The sequence below is a fragment of the Phocoena phocoena genome, chromosome 2 (assembly GCF_963924675.1).
Source record: "Phocoena phocoena chromosome 2, mPhoPho1.1, whole genome shotgun sequence".
Lineage (NCBI taxonomy): Eukaryota > Metazoa > Chordata > Mammalia > Artiodactyla > Phocoenidae > Phocoena > Phocoena phocoena.
In genome coordinates this window covers 114,381,889-114,406,521 of record NC_089220.1, presented here as the reverse complement: position 1 = coordinate 114,406,521, position 24,633 = coordinate 114,381,889, and the positions used below count along the sequence as shown (strand labels likewise).

At 43.1% G+C, this 24,633-nt stretch overlaps 1 protein-coding gene across 1 annotated transcript; it reads left to right on the top strand.

Moving 5' to 3' along the window:
- Positions 1-384: 384 nt before the first annotated feature.
- On the top strand, positions 385-24,633 carry PARP6 (poly(ADP-ribose) polymerase family member 6). Its single transcript, XM_065900319.1, has 22 exons — positions 385-410; positions 1,062-1,139; positions 2,104-2,198; positions 2,652-2,712; positions 2,944-3,034; positions 3,468-3,534; positions 6,321-6,470; positions 7,524-7,674; positions 8,294-8,347; positions 10,392-10,487; positions 10,790-10,882; positions 12,107-12,232; positions 13,502-13,567; positions 14,512-14,579; positions 15,875-15,923; positions 16,154-16,266; positions 17,033-17,105; positions 17,819-17,888; positions 23,383-23,462; positions 23,868-23,931; positions 24,103-24,187; positions 24,531-24,633. Exons 1-22 carry the CDS (start codon positions 408-410, stop codon positions 24,631-24,633), a joined length of 1,836 nt encoding a protein of 611 aa, XP_065756391.1. The 5' UTR covers positions 385-407.

Here is a 24,633-nt window from a genome sequence, read left to right as displayed (position 1 = left end):
ATAATGTCTTATGTTTGTATAGTGCTTTCACGGTTCATTATTTTTAAAGAACTGTGTGTACAAGTGTGTGTACATGCATGCAAGTATGTCTCTGTGTGCAAGTGTCTGTACATATGTATAATAAAAGTGTACCCATAAATGTGTGCTTGTGTATATGCCACCCAGTTATTAAGTGGTGATGAGATCAATTGTTGTCTACTTTCTACAGGACAGTGACTTGTTACCACCACAACAGTAGAGCCTGCCTTCCTCAGCAGATCTCCAGTCAGCCCCTGACATCTCCCCCTCCCTCCCTTGTCTCCCTTTGTGGCCTCCTAAATGCCCATCTCGTTGGCCTGGGTTCAACTGGTGGTATGGAGGGGTGCTGCCTAGCACTGACCTGGGAGTGTGTGTGACCCACTGACCCAATGGTGAGAACTGACTGCCCAACTCTCCAACTGATCATCCAGGGGTAGATGGAACAAAGTGCAGACCTCACGTTTTCCCGGTGTTTTCCCTCCTACCCTTTTGGTAAATAGAGTGGCTGTTTGAAGTTAAAGGAAGGAGAAGGGGCATGGAAACAGTATTACTTGGTGTGTGTATAGGGAGTTTTCTTGGGAAGGAAGGGGAGAGTTAAATAAGGGTTAGAAAAGGAGTTATGAGACAAAAGAGCTAGGTATGCTTGAGAGCCACCTTGGGTAATGACCCAGAAGAGGCCAGCTTGTACTAGAACTTAGATATGCCTAGGAATCAACCTTGACATTGAAATCTTCCTCATGCCTCCCCCACTGGCTACCAGAGCCTCAATCATCATACCCCATACCTAAGAAGGCTAAAATTCCCTACTGCTTTCCTCCATGACACCAAGTCAGTGCTAGACCATGGATATGACCAGATTCAGGAAGAGAGTGAGACGCTCCCAAAGGGTGAGGGGAAGGGAGCAAAGGGATTAGGGCCTCAGTTATTCTATCCCAAGGGACCTCCCATTCTTTGTGGAAACCTGTTTCCCATCCTAACCCCACTCTGTTCCGTGGGATAACAGGGACCCAACAAAGGGTTGTATCCTTATTTCTCATCATTAGGACATCAAAGGCCAGTTCTGGAATGATGATGATTCGGAGGGAGATAATGAATCAGAGGAATTTCTCTATGGCGTTCAGGTGAGATTACAGCCCCCAAAACCCGTGTTGGATGGTCTAAATGTGTGCTTTTCTTTGGATACATCAAGAATGAAAGATTATTTTGGAGTAGAGATGAAGATACAACGTCAATGTAATCTGAGGATTGTCTTGTCAATGCTGATTTCATATCTTTGCTCTTGCCTGGAACTCATATCTTTCCCAGTGTAAACTACACCCTCTGTACATGGAGGTTACCCATATCAGGGGTCTGTGGTCCGCGGCCTGTTAGGAACCAGGCTGCACAGCAGGAGGTGAGCGGCAGGCCAGCAAAGCTTCATCTGCCGCTCCCCATCGCTCCCCATTGCCCGCCTTACTGCCCGAACCATCCCCATTCCCACCCCCACCCTCCACCCCCACCACCCTGGTCTGTGGAAAAATTGTCTTCCAGGAAACTGGTCCATGGTGCCAGAAAGGTTGGGGACCGCTGACCCATATGTTCTTAGTTGTAAAACATTATTTTCTGGCTATTCCCTCACTAGCCAGCAGGGGTCGTTTCATTCATTAGGGTCAAAATTTTAAAAGATTATTCTACCAATGATTGTTTAATGCTATCACTGCCTAGGGCATGATCCTGAGCAGGAATGTTGGACTCTAGACAGAACCAATCTGAGTTAAATTCTGTACTCTTCAGTCTGTTCTGAGTTCTTACAGAAGGGATCCCTAAGTGTCCTGGTCAGGGTTGAGAGAAGAAGCTGAGGCTTAAGGATGTGAACTCCTTAAGCAAAGCCTGCAGTTGGTCTCCTAAAACTTCCTAGAGTGGTGATGGAGGGAAACTTGTCTGTCGGCCCAACTATGGCCACCACCAAAAGCCCCTTCACATAAGCAGCTTTTGCTTGTATGTATTGCTGTAGTTTGATATCCCTGTCCTGGATGTTTCGTCATGTTCTGTTTTTCATCTCTTCCCCTCTGTCTTTCCCCTCCACCATTTTTCCTCCTGACTTAGGGGAGCTGTGCAGCTGACTTATATCGACACCCACAGCTTGATGCAGACATTGAAGCAGTGAAGGAGATCTACAGTGAAAACTCTGTATCCATCAGGTGGGACTCTACTTCAGGGATGGCAGGGGACTCAGCCACTTCTTTCTGAGTTGTTAAAAGGGTAGAGGTTTTTTCTTTATGGTATGATAGGGACGCGGGTGGTCAGTGGACCTTGATAAGTTTTGAGCTTAATGATGGTGGGAGTTGTTTGGAATACTTGAGGTTGGCTGACAGGAGTAAGTAGGAAAGTATAGCCACTTTTCTTAGAAGTTCCCTCGTATCCTAGACTCCTCTAGGCTGATAGTTTCACCTTTGAGGTAAGAAGCGCTTCTGGCCTGGCAAAGGCCCAGATCATAAAAGTGGCTTCAGGCTGTAGCTAAGAACCTAAATACAGAGCTGCCTTCCACCCTTCCCTCTCCCTTATCCCCAGGCTCAGTTCTCCCTCCACCTCAGTCTCTGTTCCCTTCTTTCTCCCTTAATGAGTCTCACTTGTGGTTGCCTGTATCTCTATAGAGAATATGGAACTATTGATGACGTGGACATTGACCTCCACATCAACATCAGCTTCCTCGATGTAAGTGGTGCTGGTACCTGCCAACAACATGTCTAGTTGGGCTTGTGGATTTTGCCATGTAGGCCTGGAGTCTTGTTCCTGACTGCTGTATTTGAAGCACATATTATTCATGCCTGTTTTTCCTAGATCATCAGCAGACAGTGCTGTGTGCATGTGTGTATCATATAGTGAAAACTTCAAGTCCATTCCTCTCTGTTGCTAAACTAGAAACTATTGACCTTACTCTTTTAGGAGGAAGTTTCTACAGCCTGGAAGGTCCTCCGGACAGAACCTATTGTGTTGAGGCTGCGATTTTCGCTCTCCCAGTACCTTGATGGACCGGGTAAAGGCAGTGACTTTGGGCATGTGGGTGCTCTGTGTGTGGTCTCATCCAAAGTCCTAAGTTAACTGAGGTAGAGAAAAACTAGGAGCAAGACCTGTTGGTGTAATCTGTAGGCCATTTGTAGGAGCTTTTCAGTCTCTTCTCATTGGTGTCTTCATACCCTATTGCCTGACAGTCATGCCTTAAAGGCCTTTCTGTTCCCAGATATTACTTATTCCTCCCCTTCCCCTCAACTTCCAGTATAAGTTGAGGCTATCTGAAATTGGTCAGACAGTTCCCAGAATCTACCCTCTGCCTCAGATATTTCCCTTGTCCATCATTATTGTTTAGAGTACCGTTAGAATCTGAGGAAGCTAATCCACTGAACTGGGGCTTTAGACCCCCAGGAGGATAGACATGGATACATAGTAGGAGCTTTCTCTTCTCTTTGCAGAACCATCAATTGAGGTTTTCCAGCCATCAAATAAGGAAGGATTTGGGCTGGGTCTTCAGTTGAAAAAGTAAGAACTTTGATCTTTCTGGTTATGAACATTCAGGGAAAGAGAAATGGACATGTGGATGGGCAGGCAGACTCTTGAATGTTTCCCTCCAAAAGTGTATTTCTGAGATATGCCCAAGAAAGACTAAAATAAATTTGGGGAGCCAAATTTATGGTTAGGTAAGGGAGCTTGTGTTTCTGGGGTATCTGGCCTTGAGGCTTCCTGGAGGTGAGAGGTGAAACTCATCAGTACTTAGCATTTAAGGAAAAGTGCAACCCTGGAATTAGTCATGCTCATCACATTTCCTCAGAGTGGGACTCTAGGATTTCAGACAGTTTTAATTTATTGAATGTGTTGAGCACCTTGCTAAGCATTTGGTATACAATACTGAGAAGTAAACTCAGTCAAGTTCCAAATAGAGTCCAGTGGACACATGTTCTAATACAAGTGAATATGTAAGATTTAGAAAGAACACAGAGGAAGATGTAGGTGTAACTCAGTCTGGTGGCAGGTGGATGAATGAAAGGTGAAAGGGAGATGATTACTGGTTTTCAAGGATGGATAAGAGTTGCCCCTGTAGACAATGGAGTAAATAACATTTGCAAGGGCATAGTTATGTGAAGCAGCATGTGTGTAGGAAGCTTCAAGTAGTTATGTATTGCTAGTAAAATGCAAGGGGAGAATGGTAGGAACTAAAGTTAAAGCCAGAGAAGCAGGAAGGAGTCCAAATCAGAGAGGATATTGGGCTTTTGGGAGCATTGAAAGGTTTTAGGCAGAGAAAGGACACGGTCAGATTTAGTTTTTAAAAAAACATTCTAGGGCTTCCCTGGTGGCACAGTGGTTGAGAGTCCGCCTGCCGATGCAGGGGACACGGGTTCGTGCCCCGGTCTGGGAAGATCCCACATGACGCGGAGTGGCTAGGCCCATGAGCCATGGCCGCTGAGCCTGCGCGTCCAGAGCCTGTGCTCCGCAATGGGAGAGGCCACAACAGTGAGAGGCCCGTGTACCGCAAAAAAAAGAAAAAAAAAAAAAACACCATTCTGGTAGCACTGTGCAAAATAGGTAGGAGGGATGAGATAAGAGACCAGAACTATTTTAATAGGAGGCATTTGTAGAAGTCCATACATGAGATGATGAAAGCCTGAACCAAAGTACAACTGTGGGTAAGATTAGAGATGAGAGATAGACTAGAGAAATTTGCAGGGTTTAAAATCAATAAGACTTGAAGAATGATTTGGGTATGTTGTATATGATAAGAGCCAAGGAATAGTGGAATATTACTCTTAGGTTTCCAGCCTAGATGTCTGGGTAAATTATAATACCACTCATTTATATAGGGATTTGGAAGAAGAGCACGTTTGTGGGATGAGGACAGCTAGTTAGTTCCATTTTAAACATGTTGTTTAAAGTTAACTTTAGGATATTCCAGTGGAGATGCTCAATACAGAGTTAGATATGTAGATTTGATACTTACAAGAGAGGTTCAGGTTGAAGTTATATAGCAGTGTGTGGGTGAGACTTGCACCCAGTGTAGAATATGAGATTGCTAAAGGGCATGATAGAATGAGAAGAAAATAAAATCAAGGGCAGAACACCCTTTAACCCAGACAAAATAGCAGGAGTAGGTAGAGGAAGAAGAAACACTGAAGGTAGGTCAGAGAAATTGGAGAACAATGGGAAGAGAATAGAGTCAGAGAAGGCAAGGAGGAGCGTTTCTACAAGGAGGGCCAGATGCCAGAGAGGATGAGTAAGAGGAGAACTTAGGAGTTTCTGTTGGATTTAGCATCAAGGTGAGAGCAATTGTAGTGGAGTGGTGAAGGTAGAAACCAGAATACAGTAAGTATTCTGGAGAAGTGAGTGATTGGCAACAAAATAGAAACAATAAGTGTGGATTAAGAAATTTGGATGAGGATATAAGGGGAAGAGGGAGAGGTAGCTAGGCTGAGGTAAAGAAACTTGAAACTTTTTGTAGACTTCAGTAAAGGAAGTGACAGGAGAGGGGGATGATTGACAGATCAAGGTCCCATCAGGGGCTGAGATCTAGAGGACAAATAGAGCAATTGATCCTTAATAGGAAGGTCACCTTGTCTCCAGAGAATGGAGGGATCAAGTAAGGGTAGAAATGGAAATGGATTCTGTAGTAAGGTTGCAAAATTATGGAAGATGATATCTCATGCCTTCAGTTTTTTCTATTGAGAAGAGAGATTATCAGTTGTAGGTGAAGTTAGGAGCTTAAAGAAGGTGATAAGGATTTAGAATAATAAGGTAGAGTGATACTAGAGAGAACTGATCAAGGACAAGTGAAAGGACTGACAAGACTAGCTGAGGGCCCAGCCCAAGTTGGAAACCATAAATTTGGGGATGTAATGTTTTGCCTAACAATGTTATACCCTTCGTGTCCCTTGTCCTTTTCTTCACTATTCATAAGGCAGAGGGTGGTACTCATCACTTCTGTTCCACTTTCAGTATAGCTCTTCTTGGCAGTAAATTGCCAGGTTCACAGCCTTTGAAGACTCACCTTTGAGATCTCCCTCTAAAGGCAAAGCATCTAAGAATTTTTCTGGTCCATTAGACTAGGTAAGGGAGTGGGAATTTACCCATGAAGGTAAAGAGGTACTTTAGGACAGTACATTTCCATGTGCTAAGATTATTATCAGTGGGGTCTTGAGACACACCTTCCCCTACAACAGCTAGCTTTGCAGTCCCTGGGTCTGAATTTTAGATTAGTTGCCTTTCATAGTCCTATTTCTTGACCTGGGCTTCCCCTGCCTGAGCTTCTCTAAGCCTGTTGCTCTTTAATTCTTTAGGATCCTGGGTATGTTTACATCCCAACAATGGAAACATCTCAGCAACGATTTCTTAAAGACCCAGCAGGAGAAGAGGCACAGCTGGTTCAAGGCAAGTGGCACCATCAAGAAGTTTCGAGCTGGCCTCAGCATCTTCTCACCCATCCCCAAGTAAGTTTCTCCATGAGCTGATTATCTCTAATCACTGTAATCTCAACTAAGCCTCCACCCCACTTTCTTGATTATGTAAATTATTCTATCCTCTTCCTAGGTCCTCTAAATTCTGTACCTTTAACTACTAATACCACCCACATGGTCCTGTCCCCTATGTGTCTTTACCCTTCTGCTCCTGACCCAGTAGTCATATCTTGTCCTTTATGTAAAACACAGTACCTAGCGCATGGTACATGTTTGGAGAAATGTATGCTAATCTCTCCATCTTTACTTTCTTCGACACTTATCCTTATTCCCTATCCTAAGGAGGCAGAGTCAGAGCTAATAGGCCCCAAGTCCTTGCTCTTATGGAAGGGCACATTGATTTATTACCTAGGTTCTGGAAATAAATATTGCTCAATTCTTTGATCCTAGGCCTACATTTATCCCCCCTGGTGCCTTCTGATCTTCCCAAAGGCAAATACAAACCCAGATTTGTAGTTTTCCAGGTACCATTATTGACAGACAGACAGACATTAGGCTCTTTCGGGTCCAACTATTTCTTGCCTAGTAGTTTAATCACACACACACACACACACACACACACACACACACACACACACACTAAGTGAAACAGGCATCCTCTCCAGGGTATCATTCCTTACCTGGCCTAGATGCTGCAGAGAATGACCTAGGCTTTGCCTTTGCCTGCCCTTCATGTTCCGATCTGAAGAACACATAGATAATGACATAAAAATCAAACCAGTTGTGTAGTGATCTACTTGCTTTGACAGTTTGATCCAATGGAACTTTCCTCAGATATGAGTTGCTCTTTGGCTTAGGTCATTTCATCTATTCTTATCTCCAGACCTCTTCTTTTTTTTCTTTTTCTTTCTGGTCATGCCACATGACATGAGAGATCTTAGTTCCCTGACCAGGGATCAAACCCGCACCCCCTGCATTGGAACTGCGGGGTCTTAACCACTGGACCCCCAGGGAAGTCCCTCCAGGCCTCTTCTAGTGCTCATACTGAATCCTCAGTCTCATCACTTCTCTTTGCTCTGTGTTCAGGTCTCCGAGTTTCCCTATCATACAGGACTCCATGCTGAAAGGCAAACTGGGTGTACCAGAGCTTCGAGTTGGACGCCTCATGAACCGTTCCATCTCCTGCACCATGAAGAACCCCAAAGTAGAGGTGTTTGGCTACCCTCCCAGCCCCCAGGCAGGTCTCCAGTGCCCCCAGCACGTGGGCCTCCCTCCCCCAGCATGGACCTCTCCTTTGGTACATGGCTGAGGAGGGTTTGACTTGGGTGTCAGAGGGTGGGAGGGGAAATGTGGGAATACAGCTTCTCAAAATGGGGTGGGGGTCTGGTTGTCCAGGCATCATAAACCAAACCTGGGCATGAATCATGAGTGAGTAGAATGGAACACATTTTTTAATAGTTGTGAACTTATATCTGAACAGTCTGGCAGGCTTCTCTGATAGTATGTCATGAAGCAGAGAGTCTGGGGTTGGGCATCCCACGGAGATGTCATGTATGCTTTTGTTAGGTTGTGGTTAGGACTTGGTAGTCAGCTACTTTACAGACCTATTCAACCTACCTTGAAGGGGTTTAAGGACAGGTGAGTCTTTTTTGTTTTGTTTTTTTTGAGGTGAGTCTTTTTTAAGAACCTTGGCAAAAATGTCTGAAGGTCTTCTCTGCAGCTTGGGGATTACTTAGACTGATCAGCGTTAGGGCTTAGCTACTTTAAGAGAATTTTAGGTAGTGGGCGTGAGTGAGGTCTTTCTAGTCACCAGCTTCATAGGAGGTTCACGGAGTCTGTCTTTTTCCTCTCATCAGGTCAGTGGTCACTGCAAAAACATCCCCACTCTGGAATATGGATTCCTTGTCCAGGTAATCAAGTCCAAAGATTCATTCCAAAGCCTTTTCCCCTGTTTTCTGACCCATCTGATCCCCTAACATCTCCCAGCTCTTCAGTCAGTTAGCAAACATTTCCTGAACTGTTCTGCTTTCAGAACTATACTGAGTGTTGTGTGGATAGGAGAAAAGAAGGCATAGTTTCCACCGTCAAGAAGCTTATAGCATTATTGGGAAGACAACGCTTATAGACCACTTAACGATCAAGTGCCAAATGAGACATTGCAAATGTTAAGTGCGCTGGTGCCAAGATGAGAGAAGGATTGACACTGATTTTCTTATGATCCCGCACATCCTTGCTCAAGTGGGCTTCACTTTTCCTCACAAACTTTCACTGCTTAGCCGCTTCTGGTCATTTGCTTCTTTTTAAACCCTCTTTATTTTCCAGACATGGTTTCACTTTTTTTTTTTAATTTATTTATTTTTATTTTTGGCTGCCTTGGCTCTTTGTTGCTGTGCACAGGCTTTTCTCTAGTTGCAGCAAGCAGGGGCTACTCTTCGTTGCGGTGCGCCAGCTTCAGTAGTTGTGGCACTCAGGCTCAGTAGTTATGGCTCGTGGGCTCTAGAGCACAGGCTCAGTAGTTGTGGCGCACGGGCTTAGTTGCTTCGTGGCATGTGGGGTCTTCCTGGAGCAGGACTCAAACCCGTGTCCCTTGCATTGGCAGGTGGATTCTTAACCACTGTGCTACCAGGGATGCCCCATGGTTTCACTTTTGCGTCCCCATTATCTTTGTTCATGTCATTCCCTCCACTGACCTTTCTCACTATATCTGCCTATTGGAGTCAAGTCTCAGATGCCAGCTTCCATAAAATCTTCTCTGTTACTTGAAGTGTATTAGCTGGAAGTGTGTCTCCTCTCATTGAACTCTTTTGATGCTTTTTGTTTTATATGACACTGATGTGTCAGGTGCCATATGCTGCCTTGAATTGTAATTAATTTGTGTACATACCACATCTTCTCTGTTGGAGTATGGGGTCTGAGAAGACAGTCTTTTATGTTATTGAATAATCAAGGAGACCTTTCACTGAGCTAGGTGCATAGTAGGCATTCAATAAATCTGCATTAAATGAATGAATAAAAGCCCTTGCATGTCCATTTACCATCCCAAAAGTTTGTGAAATGGGAGCAATTTGATTTATGCACAAAGTATACATGGTTGCAAAAGCCATGTTAAGACAGAGTGTATAAAAAATACTTTAGGAAAAAAAAAAAAAACTTTAGGGGCTTCCCTGGTGGCGCAGTGGTTGAGAGTCAGCCTGCCGATGCAGGGGACACGGTTTCGTGCCCCAGTCCGGGAAGATCCCACATGCCGCGGAGCGGCTAGGCCCGTGAGCCATGGCCACTGAGCCTGCGCGTCCGGAGCCTGTGCTCCGCAACAGGAGAGGCCACAACAGTGAGAGGCCCACGTACTGCAAAATAAACCAAAAAGAAACAAAAAAAAAAACTTTAGGATATTGCTGCATGAGCTCTGGGTTTGTGCTGTCTTCCCAGCACAGAGTTTTATCTATGGTCTTGATCAGTTTACAGGCTGATTGTTCTAGGTAGTTAAAATGGCTTCTCAGGCATCTGATCATGGACTGAATACTCACTTGTCACATGGGGGCAATCTGTAATTACTACAACTAATGTTAATAGTTTGATTAGTACTTGTTTATAAACTACTTTCACAGAAATCATCTTTTTACTCTCAGTGCCTTTGTGAGGTGAATAATGTCCACTTTGTAAATGAAGAAACCAAGGCTCAGGTTAATTGACTTGCTGAAAGTTATATATGGTACTAAGTAGTAGGGGGGAATCTTAACCCAGGTCTTCTACCATGGCTGATCTTATTTTTATTATACTATATAGTCTTAGCTCTAGAGTTAGGCTATCAGTTTAACTAAGTGCAGGATCCAAGAACAGATTCTACCTTAGGCACAGGGCTGGGAGGTAGGAGAGTAACTGGAAAAGAAGTTCAGATTATTTCCTACATCTGGGTCTGGGCTTCCAAAAGATAAGTAGAATCTCTTCTCTCCTCAGATCATGAAATATGCAGAGCAGAGGATTCCAACATTGAACGAGTACTGCGTGGTGTGTGATGAGCAGCATGTCTTCCAGAATGGGTCCATGCTCAAGGTATATGCCTCTATTTCGTGACCCTCTTTCTTGCACCCTTAGCTGAGGCCCCTTAATTCCTCATCTCTCCATTTTTCCTTTCTTCCTGGATCTATGGTAAAGGTAGAATTCTGTCCACACTCCTTGAGACTCTAGAAATAATTGTTTTTCTCGGAAAGCAAATCTCAGCAGTCCTATTTGGAAAGATGAGGATATGTGAATATCAATCTAGAGTTGTCTGAGCTCAGGCACCCCTCTTGCACTATGATACCTTATTATTGGACACCTCCTGCCACCACCATCTCTTTAATATGTCCATTCAGCCAGCCGTCTGTACTCGTGAACTGTGCGTTTTCTCCTTCTACACCTTGGGAGTCATGTCTGGAGCTGCAGAGGAGGTGGCCACTGGAGCAGAGGTATGGGGGAGGGAAAAGCTGCTGGGGAATTGGGATCAAGAAAGGCTGGGGAACACAGCAGTTTCACTGCTTGGAATTTAATCTCCAGAAATGCTTTTCTATGTAAGGATGTTCACTATAGTATAAAAAAACCCCACTATAGTGGGTTTTTAAAAATATTTTACTTATTTATTTTTTGGCTGCGCCACGTGGCTTACAGGATCTTAGTTCCCCGACCAGGATTTGAACCTGTGCCCTGGGCAGTGAAAGCGCAGAGTCCTAACCACTGGACCTCCAGGGAATTCCCTAGTATTGTTCATAATAGGTTTAAAAAAAAAAAATGGATACAAGCCCCTCTGTACAGGGTCCAGTTAAAGAATGATGGTATGTCCTTTGCAGTAGAAATTTTTGGATAGAAAATTATAGCATATATAAAAAAGAAAACACAACAGTATGTATAATACAATTCTTTTTTTTTTATTGCCTATATAATAAAATAACAGTTTCTGTAGGGAAAATATCTGGAAGAATATACATCAAACTTAGCAGTAGTTACCTGTGAGGAGTGAGATTTGGGGGCAAGGGGATGATTTTTCTCTTTTTTTAATCACCGTTTTAAACATTGTTCTTGAATTTTTATAATGAGGTTATATCTTCTAATGAAAAAGTCATAAACATTTGTCTTTTTAATTTTATTAAAATATAGTTGATTTATAATGTGTTAATTTCTGCTTTAGAGCAAAGTGATTCAGTTATACATATATATACATCCATTTTCATAATTCTTTTCCATTATGGTTTATCAGAGGATATTGAATATAGTTCCCTGTGTTATACAGTAGGACCTTGTTGTTTATTCATTCCATATATAATAGTTCGCATCTGCTAATCCCAAACTCCAAATCCATCCCTCTTCCACCCCTCATATTCGCTTTTAAAAAGAGAAATGCTGGGCTTCCTTGGTGGCGCAGTGGTTGAGAGTCCGCCTGCCGATGCAGGGGACACGGATTCGTGCCCCGGTCTGGGAAGATCCCACGTGCCGCGGAGCTCCTAGGCCCGTGAGCCATGGCTGCTGGGCCTGCGCGTCCGGAGCCTGTGCTCCACAACGGGAGGGGCCCGCGCACCGCAAAAAAAAAAAGAGAAATGCTGAGAACCTCCAGAAGGTAGGCCTGTGCTGGGTACTGTGTGACTCCCAGCACTGGGAAATCATTTAGCTTTTGCCCCCTTTCTCTCCTTTCTCTTAAGGTGGTGGATCTGCTGGTGGCCATGTGTAGGGCAGCTTTGGAGTCCCCTAGAAAGAGCATCATCTTTGAGCCTTATCCCTCTGTGGTGGACCCCACTGATCCCAAGACTCTGGCCTTTAATCCTAAGGTATAGTTGCTTGGGAAGAAAATCAGGACTCAGGAACAAAGGTGTTAAAAGACAGTGGAAGACTTTGGGCTGTCATTCCAACAGCTTGGAATAAGGGGACAGAAGAAATGGAGCACTTGTTTCTTGGGAACTCTTGCTTTAGCCGTTTTAGTGAATAAATAACTAAACATAACTAATAATATAAGATAAATAATAACTTCTGAGTTTCTCAGAAGAAGGGGAGAACGATTAATATTAGTTCTGTTATGATAGGGAATAATACAGACTTTGGAGCCAGACAGACCTTGATTCCATTTGAGGTTCTGCTACTCCCTAGCTGAATGGTGTTAGGCAAATCACTTAACCTTTCTGAACCTCAATTTCCTTATCTGTAAAAAGGAGATAATATCTACTGTTATAAAAATGGGAGATAATATATATAAAATATTGTATAAGTTAGGGTTCTCTAGAGAAACAGAACCAATTGGAGATGTTTAGAGAAAGGAATTTATTGTAAGGAATTGGCTCATGTGATTATGAAGGCTGAGAAGTACCAGGATCTGTAGTGGGCAAGCTGGAGATTCAGAAGAGCTGATGGTGTAAGTTCCAATCCAAAATCCAGCAGGCTCGAGATCCAAGAAGAGCTGATTTTTCAGTTCCAGTCTGAAAGTAGGAAAAGACCAATGTCCCAGCTCCAGGCAGGCAGGCTGGAGAAGTTCCCTCTTACTCAGCTGTTTTGTTCTATTCAGGCCTTCAGCTGATTAGATGAGTCCCACCTGAATAGGGATGGCAGTCTCCTTTACTCAGTCTGCTATTCAAAGGTTAATCTCCTCTAGAAACCCATTCACAGCCACACCCAGACACACCCATGGCCCAAATTGACACAATTGATGATTGACAAAATTAACCATCACAAGTACCCAGCACAGTGCTTCACTATTACTCTCATTGCTATGTATCAGGCACTATACCAGGTTCTTTACATACGTTATTTAATCTTCAGGTCATCTCTCTGAGGGTAGTGGGAATTTTTATCATCACTTACATACAGGGATTCTGAGGTTCTAAGAGGTTAAGTAACTTACCCTATTACTCTCAGCTAGTAAAAAAAAGAACTAGCATGTGAGTCTAGAACTTTTTGACATTAAATCTGTGTTCTTTCCATGACATACTATGCTGTTTCCCTGGGACCTAGAATTCTTTTGTACATCTGGCCCCTCCTTTTCATCATATCTTACTCTCCTCCACTTTTGTTCATCTGGTTCTTCTCTTCCCATTGATTCCCCACAGAAGAAGAATTATGAACGACTTCAGAAAGCTCTGGATAGTGTGATGTCCATCCGGGAGATGACCCAGGTATTCTACCCTCTGCCTGTCGCCTGCCTGCCCACTCAAGTGCCCTGTTCTGTTTGAAATTCATGCAAGTGGAGTGAAGATGTAGAGATGCTACTCAAATCCCTCACTGTATTCTCTTTAGTTTTCCCTCTTTAGCCTTCCCAGTCTTTGTTCTCTGTTTTGTTAGCTCTGTTACTCCTATTTCTCACTCCTTATGTCTCTCTCAGCCTTTACCTTTGCTGCTAATTCCTTCACAAGTTGTTCCTATTTAATGTTTTTTCCATAATTCTTAGGGCATTAGAGAAGTGAGGGAAAGACCTCTGTCCAGGGTTGGGAGGGTGAGGAGGGGGGCTTGGAGGTAAGGAACTAGACCCAGGGGCCTACATCTTCTATCCTTCTAGGGGTGGGGCAGCCACATGGAGCAGTGACCATCCTTTGAATCAAGGCTGTCTCTCACCAGACTTCCCCACCCCTCGTCTGCAATCTCTGCATGAATAGACATTCATTTGTACTCACATTTACAGGTGGGCCTCTTCTCAGCAAATCCTATATATCACAGTTCAGATTAACACATAACATACACCCAGGAGGGATGATTTACTTGTCAGAAGGACTGTTATGTTTTATGTAAAGTTTTATCACAGGATTCCTTAGCCTAATCTTTCTGGGACATTGATTTTATTTATTTATTTATTTTGATTTATAATCAACTTTTTAGGGCTGTAGGAATTGCATAAAATGAGGGAGACCCACCTGCATGTTGTTTTGTAAGCATTTTTGGTCATTTTCATATTTATTTATGAGTCTTCCCAACCTGACTGGGGTCCTTGAGGGTGGGAACCCCATCTCCTCTTGGTTTGGTATGGTCTTCAGTGCCTACCTTGCCCTGGGCCCCTGATAGTCTGTGGAAAGTGGGAGGGCTCCCATCTCTCCTGGGAGATAACCTTACGGCCATTTTCTTACAGGGCTCATATCTGGAAATCAAGAAGCAGATGGACAAGCTGGATCCCCTGGCCCATCCTCTTCTGCAGTGGTATGAGTAGAATGGTTCATCCTTTGGCGGGTGGGGGAATGGGGCATAGTGTCGGACATGGAGCCTACACCTTCTCTTAGAGGTGGTTTCAGCATCCTTCCCAAGGTTATAGATATTATGGCTGCTCTTTCTTGGGTTTTACTGATACACCTGCCCTTGACAGGAACTCAGATCCTACAAAGAGCCCACAAATTCTAATGTGATGTCTCAAGTTCTCTTCAGGTGTTTCTTGTTTCCCAGTAGGTTTTTGAGTGCTGCTTGCATGTCGGAATTAACACTTCATTTCAGTTAGGGTTTCTATGCATGCAGAGAAGTCTGTCTCCCTCTTCTGTGCCCTTTCCATATCTCAAGCCCTTCCTTGTTGATGTGGACTGTCCAGAGCCTTGAAGCACTATTATTACTCCCTTCTCCTAGCAAAGGTTCTGACCTTTCTCTACTTCCCTCCACCCCTTGCCCTCCCTCCCTGATCTTGATTTCTGTTCTCTTGATTTCTCTTCTCTTTTCCTGACATAGCTTTCCCCTTCTAGCTTACTTCCTTCTGTCTAGTCAGCCTTTGACATTAGTACTTTCTCAATGCAACATGCTCCCTCTTAGTATGAGGAATGACCAGGCATAGACCATCCAGGATGGCATCACAGGTACATGAGTGAAGCACAAAAGAAAAACACCATGTCCACTATAAGAGATAATACTCCCTTGCTGAGCCCTCAACAGTTTATGCCTTTGTTCTCTCCTATCCTGTAAGTTCAGCCTACATATGGCCCAGTCTGTCCCCAAATCCTCAGGAAGTTTGTTCTAGTTTCTTCTGTTCTTTTTCTGCAGCTCAAACAATAGCTTTCCATTCCCCTCATCTCTGAGAGCCTTCAGCCTTCCTTTGAGCTCAGGCAGGATGGCTCCTGAGCCCCAGTTCTAAGTTTCTAAATCCCAAGTGTAAGTTGTCACCATTCTAATACAGACCCTACCTTTCTAACTTTTTTTGGTAGCTGACCTCTTGTGCTGACCTTCTGTTCTATCCTTTTCTCTCCCTAGATGTAGCAGCCCACCTCCCACTTCTCTCTTTCTTTCATCCATTGTGTTTACCCAGTAACTTGCTGGTCCCTGGTCAGTAACTTCGCTTTTACATTTTTATACACAAACATTACCACCCACAGGAATATCCAGATAGTGTCCTGGACTCAAACAGCCCTGGAATCCTTGCTTGTTCTCCCAGGGGCAGAGCAAGGCTGCTACTTTGTTCAGGATGGCTTAACCACACACTTATTCTACCTTTTTGTTTTTTCTCTGTTTTGTCCTAGGATCATCTCTAGTAACAGGTCACACATTGTCAAACTACCTCTCAGCAGGGTAAGTGACCATTCTCCCTCTAAACACTAAATTTCTGGTGAGGGGCAGGGAGGGGCTTCAAACCAGCTAGCTGAATTGGTCCTAGACCTGCCTGGTTGGGCTTGTCTCAGTAGTCTTTGGGCCTACACATATTTCCTTTATTTGGGGTCAGTGCAAGCCTAGTTTGCTCCCTTCCCTCCCTGATCTCCATTTCTGCTCTGTTTTCCTGACCCCACCCCCACCCTGGGCAGCAGCTGAAGTTCATGCACACCTCACACCAGTTCCTCCTGCTGAGCAGCCCTCCCGCCAAGGAGGCTCGGTTCCGGACCGCCAAGAAGCTCTATGGCAGCACCTTTGCCTTCCAGTGAGGAGTGGGGCGGGGCTGGGGATGGGTGCTGGATAAGGCAGAAATAATGTAGAGGGATGGGAAGGCAAGTTCACTTGAGGCATATGAGTTTGTGTTATCTATGTCCATCAACCAATCAGTCAACAGATACTACATGCTATTGTGGTAGGTGCTGTAGAGGATAAAGATACGTAAGATATGGTCTTTACTCTCAAGCCACTTGTGATGTAGTTGAGGAGAAATGACTTTTACATATAAAAATATGTGGTTGAAGGAACAGATTATAGCAGGGATAGATTTGAAAGCTACTTTGAAGGAAATCAGCAATTTATGCCCAGTTGTGAGAGGAGAGAGAGAAAAAGAGAGATTAAAGGTAACTTAAAGGGAGTTGGTGGTACCCTTTCCTTAAAAGAGATGTGAACTCATTACTGGAAGCCATATTTGGGATCAGTGATAATCGTGTTGAGTTTGAGATGAATTTGTTTAATTTGAGATATCAGGATAAAAGGCAAATGAAAATACTGAACCAGCAGTTGAGGATTTAGGATGGGACTGTTTGAAGTGTGGGAGAGAAGAGGAGACTGTATATTAAAATGTAAGGGTTAGCCACACACACACACATCTTGCATGCCTGTGACTATATCCATGTGCATATCCATTGCTAGGTTTATTTGTGTCCATCTTCATGTCCTGTGAGTGTGAGAATGGGTGGGAGTGGCAGTCTTGGAAGTGCTCCTGGGAACCTCATTCCATGAGGAGACATATATTCTACCCTGCCTTACAGTGGGTCCCACATTGAGAACTGGCATTCGATCCTGCGCAATGGGCTGGTCAATGCATCCTACACCAAACTGCAGGTGAGGCTGTGCCCCTTTTCCCTTTCTCTCCACCCCCCTCCCTGCCCCACTCAGTTTTGAAGTCTACTCTAGAGTACTCAACTGTTTTTGCCTCAGTGTCCTCAAACCTAGCCTCCCGTGAGGCTTCGCTAGGGAGGAAGTTGAAACTATATGTATAGAATGAACGTGGCTGTTGTATTTTGACCCTAGCCTGTGTTTTTTGGTGTTTTTAGGAATGGGCATATAGCTGTAGGTAGAAATAATAAATTGCTGATTGCAGCCACTGTGATAAATTAACTTGTTAGAGCTTTTCAATATATGTGACTATTCATTCAGATAGTTGATATAGGAGACATTTCTTTGCCCTGCAAGACTCCAAGGAATAGTTATTGTTCCTCCTCCTGACTGCCTGTTCTGCATTCCTTTTTGGAGGGTGGGGATCTGCATATATACCAAGGCCTAGGGACAGGAGCATGTCTTCTGAGGAACTGACTCAGTGGCTCTGCCACTCCTCACTCTCCACGGCATAAATATCTACTATTTCACAGGCAAAGGGGTTAACTTGCATCCACTTTTCAGCCAATCAGCTTTTCAAGAGTAGGTGCCTAAAGTTATCTGAGCGAGTGAGAAGATTAAATGGAGGGACAGAGGGCTGGATAAGCCTTGTAGCTGCCTAATACACAGCCACGGGTGGGCCCAGGCTCATATTGCTCATCCTGGTGTTTCCCTGCAAGCTGCATGGAGCAGCCTATGGCAAAGGCATCTACCTGAGCCCCATCTCCAGTATTTCCTTTGGATACTCAGGTAAGAAATAATCTGTGGTCACATTGACTCTATTTACATTGCATCCATTTTGTGAATACATAATCCTATGCTGTCTCCTCTTCCATCATGGACACTTGGTCTGTGTCAGCTCTCTCCCCAATCATGGATACATAATCTTTCTCTGTTTTCTCTCATTAGGAATTTAGATTCTTTGCAAGTTGAGGCAAACTATCTCCCTTTCTCTTAGGTATCCTCTTCTCCATGGGGATGGTTTTATTCATTGTGGGGCCTTGGTCCTGGGAGTTGGTTAAGGAATAACTGGGAAATGAAACTAGGCTCTTCGGAGAACACATTTTTGGTGTTGGCATTAGCCTGTCATTATAGATTGTGTGTGTACACACCACGTGCATGCGAGTTTATATATGAATGCACTTGAAGGCTTGAACCCCTTCCACTGGCTTACATTTCTGAAGACATTGTTCTCCTCCTTGTCAACCACCTTTTAAAATTTAAACTATGTATAATTATACACTCTTATATTAGTCACGTTGAATGCAAGAGGAAGCATTTTATTCCAAAGATAAGGCATAAACAATGTCCAGATTCTAGTCAGGAGATGAGTTCAGCTTCGTCCAGCTCAGAAAACGAATCTGACTTAGCTCTCTCATTGTTTCAAGTTTATGTCGGAGTTCCTTTTCAGTCTTCTTTTGTTCTTGTTCTGTATAGTCTCTATATAAAAGTGAGCCACCATATAGTTGCATGTCTACCATATGAAGGGGCCAGTGCTAGATTTTTATAAATTACTATTTAGTATTCTCCATTAATTGTAACTGTTATAAAGATAACACTTAGTTCCAGAATAATAGAACTAGAAAAGTCTCTAACGACAGAATAAACCAAACAAAGTAGAAGAAAGGAGTTAATATAGGTAAGAACCAAAATCAGTGAAATAAAAACAGGTACAACAGATAGGCTCAAAAAAGCCAAAAGATGATTCTTTTAAAGAACTAACAAAACAGATAAACCTGGCTAGATTGATTAAGAAGAAAAAGAGCACAATTAAATAATATTATGAATGAAAAAGGGAATATAACTATAGATAGAGCAAAATTTTAAAAGCTAATAAAATTCTGTCAACTTTATGCCAGTGATTTGAAGACTTTGTCAAAATTGATAAATTCCTAGAAAAATATAACTTAACAAAACTGATTCAAGAAGAAATAGAAAGCCTGAATAGCTCTAAAATTGTAAAATACATTGAAATAGTAGTTTCAAATTTGCCACAACAAAACAAAACAAAAAACTTACCAAACCCAGATAATTTTTTTTTAAACATCTTTATTGGAGTATAATTGCTTTACAATGGTGTGTTAGTTTCTGCTAAACCCAGATAATTTTACAAGTGAGTCTTAAGTCACACTTTCAAAGAACAAATTATCCCAGTCTTAAACAAAATCACCCAGAGAATAGAAAAAGATGGAATTACAAATCATAAAAGATTGGTAAATTTGACTTTATTAAAACGAAAAGCTTCTGTTCATCAGAAGACACCTTAAGAAAGTGAAAACGCAAGTTACAAACCAGAAGACATTTGTAACACATACAACTATAAAAGATTAGTAATAAAGATGCGTTTTAAAAATTCTTACAAATTATAAAAAGACAACCCAATAAAAAAAAAAAGGCAAACAGCATGAACAGCCATCTCACTGAAAAATTACCAAAAAATATGAGCAGCTGCTCATCCTCTGTTAATCAAGGAAGTAAAAGCAAGACCGTAATCACTTACCATGTAGCATCTACGTGGATTCACAAAAATTAAAAAATCTGATAATACCTCTGATTGTACCAGAGGTTGCAGATAAGCAGGATCTGTTTTATCACTTACGGGAATATAAATTGGTACGACCACTTTGGAAAACATTTGGTGTTAAATTTCATAAAGCTGAGAAATTTTATCCTTGTGACCCAGCATTTTCATTTCTGCATATGTGCACCCAAAGGTGTGTACATGAATGTTCAGAGTAATATTGTTTGCAACAGCAAATCTTAGAAACAACCCAAGTGCTCATCATCAGGAGAATGGATAAATACATTTTAATATATTCTTACAATGAATTATTATTCATCAATGAAAATGAGCCAACAGTGGCATTCAGCAACATGGAAAAAAATGTTGAGTAAATAATAGTTGAGTAAAAAAAAAAAAGGCAATCCCAGAGGACTACTGTATGATGCCTTTTTTATGTTGCTCAAAAATTAAAATTAGGACTTACCTGGTGGTGCAGTGGTTAAGAATCCACCTGCCAATGCAGGGGACATGGGTTCGAGCTCTGCTCCGGGAAGATCCCACATGCCGCGGAGCAGCTAAGCCTGTGCACTACAGCTACTGAGCCTGCACTCTAGAGCCCACAAGCCACAACTACTGAGCCCATGAGCCACAACTACTGAAGCCTGTGCGTTTAGAGTTTGTGCTCTGCAACAAGGAAGCCACCGCAATGAGAAGCCCACACACCACAATGAAGACCCAATGCAGGCAAAAAATAGATAATTAATTAAAAAAATTAAAATTATTTAGCAATGTGTGTGTGCATGATAAAACTAAAGAAAAAAATAACTCAAAATTTGGGATAGTGGATACCTCCCAAGTGGAGGCAGATAGTTGGGATAGAGTTAGGAGCACTTAGATGTAAGTCACTGTTAATGTTTTAGTTCTTGGATTTCGTTCTTAGGTCTGTAGGTATTCATTGTCCTATTAAATAAATGATAGTGTGTTGTGAACCAAAGGTTATGATTAATCCAAGAAGGGTAAGGGCCCAGTGAATATATATTTATTGAATGTGTGAATGAATCTTATTCTTTGTGCCTGGGGTCCACAGTCAGGGTGGGATCAGGGTACTCTTTTGACTTTGTCTAGGTTCCACAATTTTTATCTTTGTCCCAGCCTGAGCCTCCCTCTAATTAAGCTCTAATTCTAAGTAGTGAGATCCTCCTGGCTTTTACTGCCCACAAAATTCTTTCTTCTTGTCTGTTTTCTCCCTGTTCTCTCCCTCTCTCCTCTCCCATTGGCCTTTGTTTATTACTGAGTGCCTGAATACCTTTCGTTATTAGATGGAGCCAGGAATCTCTATTGACTTCTTAACTTTCTTCTTCATGTACTGATAACGTAAAAACATCATATAGCACCATCCTTCTCCCTCCAAAGGTCGATTTGATTATAGATACAAAATACCTTATGCTTTTACTACTGGAATTATAGGTCATCTTGTCCAGTCTCTTATTACTTTACACAGATACACAGAAAAGATACACAGAAAAGATAAATGACTTTCTTAGGGTCACACAGATCTAAGTAGCAGAGTTAGGACTGGAATCCAGTCCTAACTTCTAGGCCAGTGTTCTTATCATTATATTGTATTCACAGGGTAGGCTTTGCTTGAATGACTGAGTCTGAGCGCCCCATAGATATGTGAGAGTCTCTGATACTGGGTGAGATGTGTGTAAATGTCCAAGTTATTTTAGTTAACTCCAGCATTTGGCCAACTCTGTCTTCTTTGTATGTTTCCTTCCACCCCTTTCTGCTCTGGTTTTCTCTATTTTTCCTCAGGGTATCTGTAGCCTAGTGACATTGGGTGCCCTCTGGGGGTCATTGTAAATAGAGAGCATTCATTTGACTAGCGGAGCCCCTAATGCCTTGGCCATAGTGAGCAGGTTAAAATGAGGGACAGTGGGAAAGGAGATGGTAAACTCCATCTATGTGTTTAGTCGTGTTTAGAAGCTTCTCACAAGTGTATACTCTGGACACAAAGCAGATTATTCTGGCCTCCAGGTTCTCAGGGTGTCTGGTCTCAGGAAAACTGACAAAGATGATTGGGTCATTATGGTCAGGACAGTGTGCAACAGGATTGGGATGGGACAAGATTTGGATTATATCATAAGGGCCATCTCTAAGACCAGCCATAGAAATCAGATTGTTCTCTCTTAACATCTGGGATAGAACCTAAATGGGAATTTCACTCAGAACCGTGCACTGAAATACCCAGGCTGAGAAAGTCATGTTTGGATGCAGAGCTAAACCTAGTTAAGGCTAATGGAGAAGTTGTAAACAGAGGGGTGGTGGGTGTCCTGTAGGAGAAAGAAATTGGCAATTCAAGTCTTGAGGCTCTCATTGCCCTAAATTTTGTTCGGGCAGTAAATCTGTCACGGGGCTTCAGTGTGAGTGCATGATGAATTGACAGCCTGAGCAGTGAAGAATGTCAGTCCAGTGGTTATCATCCCTACTTCTATACTGTGGCTATCACAAAACCAAGACTTGCAGCAGTGTGGAGTTAGTAATAATAGAAAGTTCCAGGGTGGACTGGTGAGATAAGTGCCCTGCTTATGGCCTGCAATGATAGCATCATTTCCCATCCTCATCCGTCTCCCTCTTGGGTCTCATGGTCTCATACACAGACTCATTCCTGACTGTGATAAGGCTGGGCCTGTGATAAAACTGAATACAGAGACTGAAGTCCTAATCATAGGCCAGAAAGAGTTGGGAATAGGGGCACACAAGCACTGTTGCACATCTAAGTAGGAAGAATCCAGAATGAATCTATAAATGTTATAAACAGGGCTATTCAGTGAGGGGTAAAGATGGCGGAGGATTTATGAATTTAGATAGGGTGAAAATGAGTGAATTGGCACCTCTTCCTCAAGTCTGGGAGGACTTTCTGAAGGAAGCAGGACTCTTGAAGGTAGTTGCCGTTGTGGTTACCTGTGGGAAATTATTCATCACTTAACTGCTCTGCTTTTTCCCTTTTCTCTGAATGACCCTGGTCAGAGCTTTTTATGTAACTTTGAACTAGAGCAGATCTGACTTGCTCTGCTTGCTTCCTCTCCACTCATTTCACTCAGCCTGGCATTTGACCAACTGAGGTGTTGATGTCACCACTCTTCTAGGCCCCTCATTCCTGACTCATTTCTTGTGTTACTCCCTGTCTTAGAACCCTTCAGTGATTCCCAGATGTTCTCAGGATAAACTCCATTTGCTTTAACATGGCCTATTAGGCCTGCTTGATCTTATCCTACCTTATCTCTTCCACATCATCTCTTACCACTTCTCTGCCATCAACTAAGCTGGTACAAACTAAGGCACACTGCTTTGTCTTTCCTCCAGGCCTTTTATATCCTATTATCTCTGCCTAGAATACTTCTTCCCTCTTCCTTTAGCTAACTCTTCCTAATCCTGTAGTTCTCAGCATAGCTGTCACCAGGAAGCCTTCTTCAAACCCCGAGGCTAGGTTAGTTCTCCTCTGGCTCACACAGTGCTCTATATTCTCTCCATCATAACCCTTACCATGCTCTGTTGTAATTATTTGTTCCTTTCCTGTAATCTCCATCAGACTAAATTCTGTGATGGCAGATACACTGTTTGCTTTATTCACTGCTGTATCACCAAGCGTCTCTAGCTCAGTGCCTGGCACATAGTAGGCACTCGGTAAATATTTGACTAAGGAATGGGTGAATGAACTGGTTTGTTTTTCTGTGACAGGAATGGGAAAAGGACAGCACAGGATGCCCTCCAAGGACGAGCTGGTCCAGAGATATAACAGAATGAATACCATCCCCCAGGTATTATTAGTTGCCGTTGCTCCACTGAGGCAGGACCCTTCCTCTGGGATAAGTTTAGGCTACAGAGATGGATGGGGAAACAATGGTGGTGGTGGAGGTGGTGGTGGAGGTGGTGGTGGTGGGTGGTTTAAAGATCATTTGAAGGAATCAGATATGTTCTAAGATGAACACATTTCTAGAGTCATCTGTGGCCTCAGTCATAAGTATGAAAGCAGAGACTGAGTTTAAATCCAGTGACATGAAAACGTAAAGATGGAAGCCTGGACTCATCCAGATTGATTATGGAAAGCAAAAATTTCAGGGGGGTGGCTGGATATCCCAATCCCCATCCCCAACCATTACCAGCTAACTAGCCTCTCTAGGGAAAGCTATAACCATCTACCTGGCTCTGCTCTCCTCTTCCAGACCCGATCCATTCAATCAAGGTTCCTGCAGAGTCGGAATCTAAACTGTATAGCACTTTGTGAAGGTAGGTATCTCACCCAGTCCCTGTTTTTCTGGGTCCCCAACCTTTATTTCTGGTGCAACTTTGGCACATGATCCAGCCAAGGTTGATGTTGAAGCATCATATCTTCCCTTCCCTGCCTGGACTCTCTGACCCAAGCATTGTATGTATAACTTCTGGCCCTTCTCTTCCCAGTGATTACATCTAAGGACCTCCAGAAGCATGGGAACATCTGGGTGTGCCCTGTGTCCGACCATGTCTGCACACGGTTCTTCTTTGTGTAAGTCTAGGAGGGTTCCTTGGGAATTACTTGGAGGAGTGAGGGTGAGAGCATAATGATATGTGACTACTGGGAAAGTCTGTTTCTGTTATCAGAGACTTGTCCCTGGCTACCTGAGTGGAGCTGGCACTGGGACTTTCCCCTTGGAGGATAGGGATGGGTATAGATAAAGGTCTGTTGAGAGGAAACCAGATAAGCTGAATCTCTTCCACCCTAAAGAGTATCAAGAAAGGGTTTTGACTTCTTGGATGGGATGGCCACACCTCTAAATGCAGTTCCATTGGTTGACATTATTCTGGTATTGTTCTCTCTCTTATGCTCACACTTGCCCTATCTTTGGCAGATATGAGGATGGTCAGGTGGGCGATGCCAACATTAATACTCAGGACCCCAAGATACAGAAGGAAATCATGCGTGTGATCGGAACTCAGGTTTACACAAACTGA